Below are 13,264 nucleotides of genomic sequence, written 5' to 3'. Positions count from 1 at the left end.
TAGACTCCCTATATAGAGAATACAGGCTAATATCATCAACTTTGTGACATGGTTTTATTGACTATTATGAGTTTAATATTCCTTTTGAACTATCATGGCGATTGTGGAAATCACAAAAACAATAGTGTTGCACAAAGCATTTTAAATAAATTTGTATATTATCTGATCTAATTCTTCCCTAAAATGAGCAAGTACACAAAAACACTGTTTGCAATTGTAACACTTTCTATGACGCCCATGTCTATAATGCATTATAAGCATACTTGTAATGCATTACACTGTGCTTAAAAGCAATGTAAAGTTATAGATATAAGTAGTCATGAATTTTTATAATGCTTTAGAACAATAATCTTAACACAAAGAATTTTGTGAGGGTGTACGGAATACTTCATAATTTTTCATCACTCACTCTCTATTTATGGCAAGAATCATAGTTTATTTCAAAACATCTGATGCATTACAAGCTGGTTATAAGTCACTGTAAGTGGCCATTGTTCACTTTTAATGCTAACTAATGTTTCCCCAAAAAATAGTTGTAATACATTACATTGATTGATTACATGAATACATAATGTATTATAATGCATTACAACAGTGACTATAATACGTTATAACATGGTTATGATATACTAAAAGACAAAAATTCACTATGATCCTGGCCAAAAATGAGTCTGAAGTATCATGGTTCATGACCTTACAGTATAACCACTATAAAATGCTATATAATGCATTATGATTATTGTTAAAAAGCATTATGAATATCTATGACTGCTTATATATTTGATTATACACTGCTATAAGCACAGTATAACACAATATAAGTATGTTTACAGTGCATTATAGAAATAGGCATCATAGAAGGTGTGCTGTGCAAATGTCACTGGGATTCTCAGTTGGGTCTCGCTCATCACAGGGTTGTCCATTTCTAACTAGAAAATCAATAGACCCATCCTCATTTGTTCCTCCCTGAAGACGACAAACAGATTCCCCAATATGGCCGCTCCTACAGTAACACACACACCAATGAGCTCACTCTCTCACATGCATGCATGCACACACATCATCGTTGCCGTCATGTCAGGCTTGTGTCAATATAACGAATGCTCAGACCTTGTGTCGTATATGCCATATCATGAAATCCATTAATGCAAGATATACATTTGTTCAATTTTGTTTTAAACATGCTTCATAAGCCCCGGTGGTTTTCAGTTCATTTCTGTTCCCCCTCTCACCAGCAGCTGTCAAGAATCAGGATATCTTACTCTCAGTGACATGTACACAACTTTAGATGGATGCCGTTCACTTAGGATCATACCAGCACAGACCATGACGATGTTCATCCATCAGACTGTTTGGCCAAAACACCATCCCCGCCTGCCGCACACACGCATACACACATGCTTCTTGTATACATGAAAACCCACACTGTTCAAATTCTAATACAACTAAGCTGTTTTTGTGTGTCTGTGTTTCTTCTACATACTAAAACATGCATAACTACATACTGTCTGTACACGCCTTTACATTCATACTGTATGCTGTAACGCTGTGGTAACTGCTTCTGACTGTGGGCTTTATGTCAGTGTTTTTGTTTGTGCTACGTTTCTGTGTTGTGTGTTGTGGAATGGCTGACATTGTTATCTATGAGTCTGCTTCTCGATGTAAACAGTTTACTTATGAGTTTTTCTACCGGGCTGATACACTCATACACTGACAAATATACACATTTCCACAGAGTTGACTAATGCGGGTCACTAATGATGACTGAGCACATTTGATGCGAATATGCATCCATAATAAAGAGGGTTTGTGTTACTGTGTATTTACAGTCTCTCTGCAAGTCATCCAAATATAGTAGCCATATGAGTGATGACTACCATTCCTAAAGCTACTACAAGGAGTTTTACACTGGTTATGAAACAATTTATTACTGATGCCATTGTATGACCTGCTTAGGTTAATAAGACCATCCGCGAGAAGATTAGCTGGTTCTATAGAGTTATGCTTAATGGCCTCCACCAGGTTGGATTCTTCATGAAATCAGATGAAACAAGCCTGTGTTTACATTTTCCCATGTAAAGTTACAGTGAGTAATATGTTAGCAAATTAAAAAGAAGCAGGGGGAGATTTTTATTTAGATAATTTTATTTTTGGCAATATAGTTTGTGGTTATTACTGTGGAACCTCTACTGCTTTTGTCCGCAGGGGCCTCCAAAATCAACAAAATATGAAAGTTCCTTGTAGTAGCTTTAAATACTGAATATATTGCATTTGGTAGCACATAAAGGTGCATTTTACCCACCTATGTTTTTGGAAATTAGTCATCTTCCTCTGTATTGTTGCTCTTTTACTGTGCTCAAAAGCATCTGAACTCATTTTGGGTTCATGGCTGGGTATGTTTGTAATGATAGGACTGTATATCTAAGGAAAAATGGATCAAGGTGCCCTTTCAGAAGCTAGTCTAAATTTTGAAAAGCCATTTCCAGATGAGTGTCTGAGGCCCATTTCATTCATAACAGGGCGGCTGTATTGCTTTACCCTTTTTTGGCCTATATATGTTCTACCAGAGGTTTGTATGGAAGAGTTCTGTCATTGGAACCAAAAGTTCAAACCTCATAGTAAGCAATAATGTTGCATATCGACAAAACAGAAGTAACTGTCATTGTCAGAACTCTTCCATAATGGTAACATCTGTGGTTTTGACCATGTCTGATATTTCACATAAGCTATAGATTTAGCACGAGGAGAGCAGGCACTTCCTTGTGTATCTTTGGTACACCTAAAATGGCTGACCTCTTATTATTTTTGGAGTTTTTGGTTTGGATTTGGAATTGCCAGTCTACTCGTCCTAACTCTATTTAATGATGTGTGTCACTGTGGCTCAAAGCTCTCATATTGCCTTTTTGTTTTGTTTTTGTAGATAAGTACTCTGTGTTGAGGGGTGTAGCGGGCGAAGGGGGAGAAAGAGAGGGAGAGAGCAATACAAAATGCCATTTAAACATCTCCCCTTTCCAGGTATATAACGACTGTGTGAATGTCTCTCTGAGGACACGACACAGAACGACCTGCTTAACTGTGTGTGCTGACTGACTGCCGTGTCTTTCTTCTCGCTCACCCCCCACCCACCCGTCTGTCTGTCTCTCCAATCGACTTCTCTCTCAATCCTCCACCTTACCATCCTTCCATCTGCCTGATCTTGTCTGTCACTTCATTCCTTCTCTGTCTCTGCCTGTCTGACATTTGTCTGCCTGTGTGTCTGCCTGTGTGTCGATTTGGCTTCTTTTGTTTTTTTTTTTTGGCTTGTTTGAATCCTCCCACTCAACTTGCATGCACACAAACACAAACAAACATATGAATTACTCCACATCTTTTTCCCATCACCCTCTCTTTCTTTCTCTGTCCGCCTGTCCCTTTTTCCTCTCACACACACACACACAAACACACAACATGTGCACGTCACACACTCCTCAACACCAGACACAGGCAGATGGCCCATCTGCCAGGCAAGCTGCCGATCCGTGCCCTCACAGCCCCAATGAGCACCCTCTTGCCCTGGGCGGTCAGGCCCAGAACCAGACCCCCAACACCGCCAACACCACTGTCCCCACCGCCACCCATTACCAGCCCCCAGCATGCTGCGACATCCCCTGTGCCCTGATTGTGCAGCACTCCTATGAACCCACCAACCCCTCTGAGCTCGCCCCCAAAATGAGAATGACCACCTTCACCACCTCACCTCCCACCCCAAGGTTATACATACAGTAGAGGATAAAAATAAATCATTGGTTAGTAATGCTTGAAGACAGATGCTATTTAAAATGCCATAAGATATGAATGACAATGTATGAAGAGAAATGATTGACTGAAGAAGCAAAGCTCTGCTGGAAGCCAACATACCTCTTTCAAAAACATTTATATACCTGGCATGTTGCCAGTTGAAAATGTGTGCAATGATGCCTTTCTACCATTAGAGGGTGCTGTCTCTCCATCTAGAGGCAAATAGAGCATCTTCTTTGACTAGACAGTGAAAGTTACATGCTCTGTAAAGATATATATGCAGGTATAAGCCCGCAATGAAGTATTTATTTTATGTAACAGAGAGATTTCTGCAAAAGCTCATATTACAAAATGAAGCCAACACTTGGCTCTGATATCCAAAATAAAGCCTTTGCATTCTACAATAAATTGGAGATGTATATTTAAATACATTCCAGGCTTTTTGAGTTAATATTTTATCTGTGTCAGTATAGGTCATTATCATTTGAGTAATTCAGTGTTGGCTTTTCTTTTGTAATCTTACATTGAGCATTATAATGGAGAAACACCTCCCTTCACAGTAATACAAATGCACTCAGGTCCTGTCACTTTTTTCCTACAAAAGCCTTTCACTCCTTCTTGCCTCAGTCCCTGCCAGTCACTCCTCATAGTTACCCGTTAGCCTCCTTTCACGGACAGCTGACTGACCATTTGTGACTCACTCTTCTCTTTCACTTCCCGCCATTTCTTGAACTCTACCCCCTCCTTCAAACGTTCAGTGTGTGTATGATAGTGTCACGACAAACGTTAGCGCCCCCTCGTCCTCTCCTCCCTCCCACTGTCCCTTCCTTAGATGGCAAGCGGGGGGCACCGCCGTTGGTTCCCTCTGTCGGTGAGCTACATACAGTAGGTCCAGAGCCCCCTCCAGACCCCCCAGACCCAAAGGACACGGTCAGTAACTCTATCTGTAACCCCACTGATATGACTCCCTTCCTCACAGAACCCTGTTTGACTTTACTCAAAAGTGAAACACCAAAATGAGGCACCTAAAATTAAGTGACACCCCACACTCCCCACCACTTACCTCTGAGACTCTTCCATAAAGCTAGAGAAGCACATTGCCACCTGTGTGTGGGAAATGCAAAATTAATATAGGAGTTTTGGAAACTCTCTCCAGCACCTTCCAACACCTTTCACCTAAACCTTTTCTGCTCTATATCTGCACCTCATTCATTGCAAAACCCTTCCCTATCCAGTAAAAGCATGAAACACCAATCACTGAGTGTTACCATCCCTTAGACTATGTGGATAAGTTATTTAATGTGAATATAGCTGTAATAAGTTTCATTTAATTTATATTATAGGTTAAGTTAAAGCTTAAGTTAATGTATGTGCTTTGTCTTAAGGTGGAATTTACCCTTTCTAAGTCCCACCCCTTTACACTCTGTGCTCCAGTGACAGTTTAGCAAGCTTGTTACCTCAGTCAAATTTCTCCTTTCCTGTTTCCTGTACTTGGATGTGCTTTGTGCTAGGCTTGTTTGCTTGGTGAGAGACCTGTTTAAGTCATGTATATTCACATCTTAAGTCAGCTAGCTTGCATTTTTCTAACATTAGCTTGCCCCTTAGCTAGCATTTTGCTAACTTTAGCTCGCTAGTTAGCTAGTGTTTTGCTAACATCGGCTAACTTAAGATGTGCCCCATTATAGGAAAAAGAGAAAGTCAACTGAGGTATCAAGTTTGCTCAACTGTTATTGGAGCACAGAGCAAAAAGGGGTGGGATTTATAACGGGTCAATTGTTAAGATTGTTAAGGCTGTTATATAGTTTGATAGAAGTTGATAAGTAAACTATAAGAGCTGAATTGTATGTGGCCTTAAAAAAAATTCACTTGAAAAGGAGATGTCAATCTCAACGTGAATTTTTTAGCATGACGGCCAGAATGCAATACAGGTAACAATAAGCAGGAAAATGATTATTTTTATATTAATTTTTATATCGACAGTAGACCTAACACCCTGGAATCGCAGAGCACACAGCATGATGGCGGTGTGTTTTCTGTGTGTATTCCAGATTATTTGCACTCCCTTAAAGACCTTGTAGAAGTGTGTGTATGTTTCTCTCTTTCAATATCCTGACCACAGCTCAGAGTGTGCTTCTCTATCCTTCCCTCCATTTTTACCCTTCTCTCTTTTCGCTCTCCCTGCGTCCCATCACATCCATGTTTCCCTGTGACCATCAAAAATGTATTTATTACTTTTATTTTCTCATTCTCACACTTAACTATTGCAATTACCTCAACTTGAATTCCATTTTTATTTGTGCCAAAACCTGTCTTTGGCCCCATGCATGCCATCTTGTTGTCCAACACCCTTCTCTTGCTTTCACTATTATTCTTATGATCCATTTATACTGGTTGGATGGTTGACATCCCTCTATTTATCCTCTCTGTACATACTCTCTTCCGTTTCCTTCGCTGGTCTCTCCATTTCCTTCCTCCTCTATTTACACTACCCTCACTCCTTTTCCTTTACTTCCTTTCCTCCTTTCTGACCTTTATCCAACTCTCCTTGATTCATCACTCTCATCCTCTCCTACTTTCCCTTCTCCGTTTCCCTCATCCCCTTCTCCCATCCTAAAACATGGTTCCTGGACCTTTCTCCTCTCCCATCCCTTCTCATGTCATCTTTCCAACGAATTTGCAACTGCCCTCCCTTCCCTTCTACCATGTACCATCACCACATCCTCTACTCCTTCCCTGCCCCGTCCCCACCTTGCAGGACGATAAGGAGATCGACCTGGAGCACCTACACCGCCGGGTTAACAGCTTGTGCACCGAGGATGAAAGCCCCCACAAGCAGTTCTCCACCTCTTCCGTCGATCTAACACCCCTTGACATGGATGCACTGCCCGCAGCGCGCCAGGCACTCGAGCAGATCAGCGATTTCCGCAACACCCACATCACCACCACCACCTTCATCCCCGAGCAGATCCAGACCCTCAGCCGTAGCCTCTCTGCCAAAGCCGCTGCTGGATTTTCCGCTGGTTTCGGTAGCGGCGGTGGCGGCGTCCTCCAGGACCACCGGACTGGCGGGGTGGGCCCTTTCCGGCAGAGGGCCCCCAACGGTGGCTTCTTCCGCAGCCCCATTAAAACAATGTCCTCCATCCCCTACCAGCCCACAGGTCCAGGACCCAACTTTGGATACGGCAATGATCCAGACAGGGGCACTTCTATATGAGGAGTTGCTAAGGATACGGTTGGTTCAGGAGGAAAAAGAGGAGGTAGAGCAGAAGGAGGAGGCGAGTTGGCTAGGGTCCGTCAAATACATTATGGCTAAGCTCAAAAGTCCGAAGATAGAGATCCGTGTACATAGGAATCTTTATGTTTTCAGTTCTGCTTGAGTGTTTCCAGGGGTGTCCATTTTGTATGTGGAGAAGATGAAGGAGGTGGAGGTCTGTCGGGGGTTCCTTATCCTCCTGCAAACCACGCTGGTGAGGTGCAAGAAGGGACGGGGGGGCTTGAATCTTTGCTTTATTGTTGTTGTTGTTGTTGTGATTGTTTGGGGGATTATTTTGGGGGATATGTGTGAAAGGGGATCTCTTTTTATTGTTTTTGTTTTATGATATGAGGACTGCCTCATATAATGGAGATCTGCTGAAATGACTTGACTATTATTATCTAAACCCCACCTCGGAGGGTTTAGTTTGTACTACTTCAACCACAGGAAACACTTCGATACTCCTGTGAGCGTCAAGGCTGCCATTGGTGGATGACTGGTGGCGTCTTTAGCCATCAAACAACTCCAAGGGGCTCACACTACAAAGCAATTATGGTGCAGTTCTTTTATGAAGGCATATATAAGGATAGTTTTGTCTGTAGCCCTGGGAATACATACAGCAGTCCCTTGTAGTTTTGAAAAGGTCCCCATCTCAGTGGATTGGAAGCTTCCACTGTTCCAGTTTTACTCTGCCTTTTCACTATGTGGGAGTCAATACCGAGATTTCTCTTTTCTGGTGTTGTTTCGCCAAAACCTGGGGTTCTAAATGTGTAATCATCTCCAAGATGGTTCCCACATGGTGGCCTGAGTAGCCCATAAGACTTCACAGCTGAACACATGCTGACGCCATCATGGTGCATTGGTCTGGAAACTGCTGAAAACGCCACGACAGTGCAACAACATGACACTGTAGAATCACCAGTTTTGGTGTGTTAATCTTAAACTATTTCTGCCATTTTGGTGCATCAGCCTGAAACTGTTTTCACCATTTTGATGCACATTAAAAGACTCTTTGTCAATCCCACTGCACTGTACCAGTGCCCACAGACCTGTAAGTGATTGTATGTAGATCTGACCTTTTCTTTTCTCACCCGTACTGTGCTCTCTGCTTTTCAAGTCAAGGTGAGATCCTCTAATCAGACTCTCAGAGGGATAGAAAAAAGGGATGATACAAAAAACAACTTAAAAGAAAAAAAAACATAAAAGACAAGCTGAAGGACTTCAAAAAGCTTATGCTTATTATATGTCTTTTATTGAATTTTGTTTTTGGAAAAAATAGATTTTAATGCGTGGAATGTGTTTTGGTCAGGAAGTACAAAAAAATAACATTGTTCTGAGCTGTCTACTTGTTTTTTTCTCTCAGCAAACTTTGAAAAACTGCTAAATGAGTGCTGTAGTCTCTGGTTTTGCATCATTAAGTCATTCAAACTTTTACTTTTTTTTGTTTTGTTTACTTTGTTTTTGCTTAATTTAGTGCTGCCATGACTCGAGTGTTTAAAAGATAAAAGCTCATTCTCTAAGGTCATGTTCATGTTCGAGTTCATTAATCACTTCTTATCAGGTTCAAGTGGTGAAACAGAGTTTATTTTGTGTTGAGGAGAAGCCATTGCAACAGCATCTTCAGTACAGGCCTTATATGTCAATTAGCTAGCTGTACCCTCCAGTCAAATCCAAAATATCACCGCGTACTGGAAACATTTTAGAGCAGCAAAATCAGTGGTTGTGCTTCAGGGTCATTGGAATGTCGCGAAGAGTCAACGGCCATCGGAATCCCAATGGCTGCCTTTTACAAGACGAGTCCGAAATATACTTCTATTTCATATCTGTAATGTTAAGGGTACTGTTTATATAACTTGTTTTTTTAAAGTGCCAATTAATTAAAATGAGACCATTAAGGTGCATTTTGGGGTGGGGAAAGGGGAACGGTACATTATAAGAGCATTAAAGGAATATTTTGTGGATTAGTGGGGTGGGGTGGTAAAATGGAACCAAATCTTTTTCACTAACACTGTATTAATAATTGATAATGTTAGTTGTTTAGAACAAGTTTTCAGTTTGTTATCTTTAAGAACTAAAACTGCAAAATGTTGTGCGTAGAGAACTCAGTCAAGCCACAGTGTTTTGAAGCAAGCATTCTTAGGCATTCTTTTCTTATATTAGGCTACAGTATGGCTATTGAATGACAAATAGGACACAGACATTTAAAAGGTTTTATTTAGTATAAATGAAAGAGACATTATAAAAATGTATATTTTACATGTTGATGCTATTTTTGTTTAACAAAAAGAAAAGAGTATATCATGATGAGCTTTAGTGTTGAGTTTAGCAGTCACATTACTGCGTTTGGTTTTCCCTTGTTCTGCCCACGGTCGACATGAACAACACACGAACACAAACTCTGCTTTTCTCATGTCATCCTGACTTCATTTTATTATTTGCTGGCTAAATAACAAAAAGTGGCAAGTTGATTAAAAAGATCGCATGCACAAACTTGCTCTTGCGCTATCTGTTAACATTTTTAATTTCATACATAGAACTACAGGATTTACTTGATAATTTTCAAAAATTTATGATGTACAGTATTTAATATAGGCCTATTTTGTTGTATGTGTTGCATATTATTCAAAAACTGAACAAACTGGGGCCTCTGTTACAAGTGGCAAAGCTTTCTGTGTATAATTTGTCTAATAAACAGGTTTTCTACAGTGGGATGGTATTTGTTGTTTTTGGTAATCTAGACAACTATATGTAGTAGGTGGTACATTTCAGAAATATAATGTACATTCGCAACAGTTTTTGAATAATTAATGGTCTTTACATAATTCTGTGTAATTTAGGGGCTCAACCCTCAAAACACAATGACTCCTCCAAGTGATGTTCTCTCTCATTCTGAATTTCTTTTGTCTTTCCTCTGTTCACTTCAAACATCTATAAATCCCCTGAAAACATAAGAGTGTAAAATTTCACACTAAATCACCTTACACCTTACAATATTAGATATTGTGCTCAAAAGAATTCAGAGCACTGATATTATCATTTGCTTTATTTTTAACTGTGTTTATTTTGTGTTTTGTCTCTTTTTTGGCAAATGAGTTACACTCAAAATACAAGTGCAGGGAGGTGGCGAGAGAGTTTGTTATATAACCATAACTGCACAAAAGTGTAAAAAAAAAAAGTGTAATGAAAACGACATTAAGCTCCAAAGCATTTTGTTTTTAAGTGCATGTGACTCATCTTCTTTTCCAGGAGAAATTATTACTAATTCTGCACAAATCACATCTTACTGGTAAGTTGACCCAGATGCTGGTAAGTAGTCATGCTTTCATCAACACAGTCGCTCTTTGTATGGATTGTCTCCCTTACTCATGTTTCTTTTATTAATGCTATTTTATCAACATGTATCATTTGATAACAAAGGACATGGTTTTTGTTCAAGTGAAGAATGATCATTTAACAAAAGAAAGCATTTCTACAGAAAAATCCAGGGTTAAATGGACATATTTTTTCTCTTACCTGTCGTGCTATTGATCCATCTGGATTGTTTTGGTATGAGTTGTAGAGTTTTGGAGATCAGTTATAGAAATATATGTCCTTTTCGAATATAATGGAACTAGATGGAATGCATGTGGTTCACAAAGCACCAAAAAGTGTCATAAAATAAAATATATTAAAAATAAACTAATATAAATTTAATATATTTAATCTAAACATTAATGCTTACTGCACACAACAGAGTCTGTGGATTAGTAACCAGATCATGATTTTTGGAAATGCATTTTCTGGCACATTGAGCACCACAAGTCGAGCGCCATCATAGATAAATAGCACTACAGGTAAGAGGGAAAATACCTTTGATTTTGGGGTGAAGGCTTGAACTTGTAATAATGATTAACTATGCCTTTGGGGGATTTGTTGATGTCACAGTGTAATTTAGACTTTTTATTTATGAGAGCCCAGTGATCCAGAACAAAAACACAAGTAAGGCAGGCAGGACGCCATTCAATAATGCATGAAAATGGATTTCATCCCTTGTAGTACTTAGGCCATAAAAGATTAAACCTAATAGGTTTAAGGAGGGGAAACACAAATGCCAACTACATCGTTGTCAAGTATGTTTGGGTGATCTGAGATGATTTTATGTGTGCAATAGATTTTAAGTTCCAGCATGAGCTTAGCTTTTGAGTCTTTCACTTCAAACAGGCCATGACTTCAAAGGCCCATATGCTGCTGTTAACAGCTGGATAGACACACTGCTGAGAGCGACTGCTGTCAAGTTCAATGGAGCACTACATTGTAGTTCTCTATTTTAACCAGAGAGTGGCACTATTTCATTCCCTCAATTGTCAGAGACCATCCCTATTCTCTCCTACAGATTTGACATAAGCTCAGAGTTATAACAAGATGAATAGCAGATATTGGCCACATTATTGAAATACATGGAAGAAATTAATTTATCAAACGTGGATAGTGTTTTGAATTGCATTGGACACCAGTGAGCAACAACCTGAAATCATGTTAGACATTTTCTATTCTTCTGTTATTTTCTATTACTGTTTTACAAATCAGAGGAGGGATTTAAGTCAGAATCTTCTTTGTGTTGCCTTAATTCATATAATTATTATCTAAAAAAAAATCATTTTTGTTTGAAAGTTTACCTGTAACCTGTGTTTTAAACATTTTGATAGTTTCATGGACTTTTTCATCTCCATGACCCCCACAGTATGCACATTAGACCATGGATCCTCTTTTTTTTTTCTTTGTATTTTTAGGTTTGAAGATAATAAAGTCCTCATAGTCAATCAATGCTCAATGATCAATGAATCAGTAATCAAACTCTGATCACCATAAATTACAATCAATCAAAAGGACCAACACTATTTCTTTCCTTGTTTGTCTGTTGGTCTCCTGACCCCAGTTTAAAAACTATTGGTACAGAGTACAAAATTGTCAACTGTTTTTTAATACAGAACTGTATAGCTCTTTTACTCGGGTAAAAATAATGCTGCACTATAAGTAAAAGTCCTGCATTTATAATTTTACTTAATTAGAAGTACAGAAGTATTACAGGCAGCATGTGGGCCTACTTTTATGTATGGTATAAGTGTCATCTTTGATTACTTCCTCTCAACACTTAAAGCATCAACATGTAGGAGGTATAATGTTGCAGCTGGTTGTACTAATGTCAATGTACAGTTGGATCTGTATTCATGCATAATTCAACACCGGGTTAGTTATCCAATCAGAAAAGACCTGTAATAGTTCATTGTATAGTTCCAACAGTTAGACTTGCATAATCTATTGCATTTGTGCTGAAATATTCTTGCTTTATTCAAAACTGTTTATTCTTTATTCCTCAGTAGGGGTCTGCCATAAATTGGATGTTGTGAATCTTACATCAGCTGATTATTTCTCATTCTTGCATCTATTCCCAGCTAGTGTTACAACTCACCCCAGCAGGTGTAAGTATGTCGTAACACATGAACTGTTTGTATTTGACATTAACTAACATAGTCTGTGATTGTGTCAGAGACATCCATGTGAGTTTTATTTGTAATAGACAAATGTTGGTACCATTTATCAAATCTTGAGAGATCTAGCATGAACAATTACTGAATCATGATGTTCAAAAAAAGCGTGCCCCATACTACAATATTTTTGATTATAGTTACTTCCCACTACAGTCAAAACTAAATGGCACCTCCATAACTTCATGATCTTGATTTTTCCTCGCAAAAAAAGTTTTTGAGACAAGAAGTTTCACTCGGTGTTGCAACTTTAGAGCTTAAAAAAACACCATCGTGGATTTAGGAGAGTCTTCGGTGAAGTTTTGAAACCGCTGTCTGTCTGTCCAGCTCCCCTCGCTCCAGTCTCGTGTCCGTCGCGCCCCGGTCTCCCTGGAGACGGAATGAGAAGCGGCAGCACGCAGACTCCTCTCGCTCACTGGAATGGGAGCCCCCCTCCTCTCCCTCCAGGAGCCCCCCAGGCGTGACCAATGGAACATAGAGTCTCCATTGTGGCCGCGACACTTTAATAATCGCCAGCTACAATATCCAACCTGTCGGTAGCTTCAGGAGCCCGGCCCGGCCCGTTGGATGGGGGGCTTGTAGGTGGGAAGAGGGGGCGAACGCTCGGCGCCAGACCTCTAGCCCGCAAGACGTCCCTGTGATGAATACATGAATAAAAAATAGAAAAGATTGATGTCGGGTTATCTCTGAAATTACGGCATTTCTTCTC

General features: G+C 39.7%; 1 protein-coding gene across 1 annotated transcript in view; it reads left to right on the top strand.

Annotated features, from left to right (window-relative positions):
* Nucleotides 1–9,735, top strand: part of grid2 (glutamate receptor, ionotropic, delta 2) — a 593,815-nt gene extending 584,080 nt beyond the window's left edge. Inside the window, exon 16 of the mRNA XM_084728739.1 lies at nt 6,533–9,735. Within this exon, the coding sequence (XP_084584865.1) occupies nt 6,533–6,991 (459 nt within the window). The 3' untranslated portion in view covers nt 6,992–9,735. The remainder of the gene's footprint in view (nt 1–6,532) is intronic.
* The last annotated feature ends 3,529 nt before the right edge of the window (nt 9,736–13,264 follow it).

This window comes from Lutjanus erythropterus, chromosome 10 (assembly GCF_056507025.1).
Source record: "Lutjanus erythropterus isolate fLutEry1 chromosome 10, fLutEry1.hap2, whole genome shotgun sequence".
NCBI lineage: Eukaryota > Metazoa > Chordata > Actinopteri > Lutjaniformes > Lutjanidae > Lutjanus > Lutjanus erythropterus.
The sequence above is the reverse complement of the archived record's forward strand: the minus strand, read 5'-3'. Positions and strand labels throughout refer to the sequence as shown.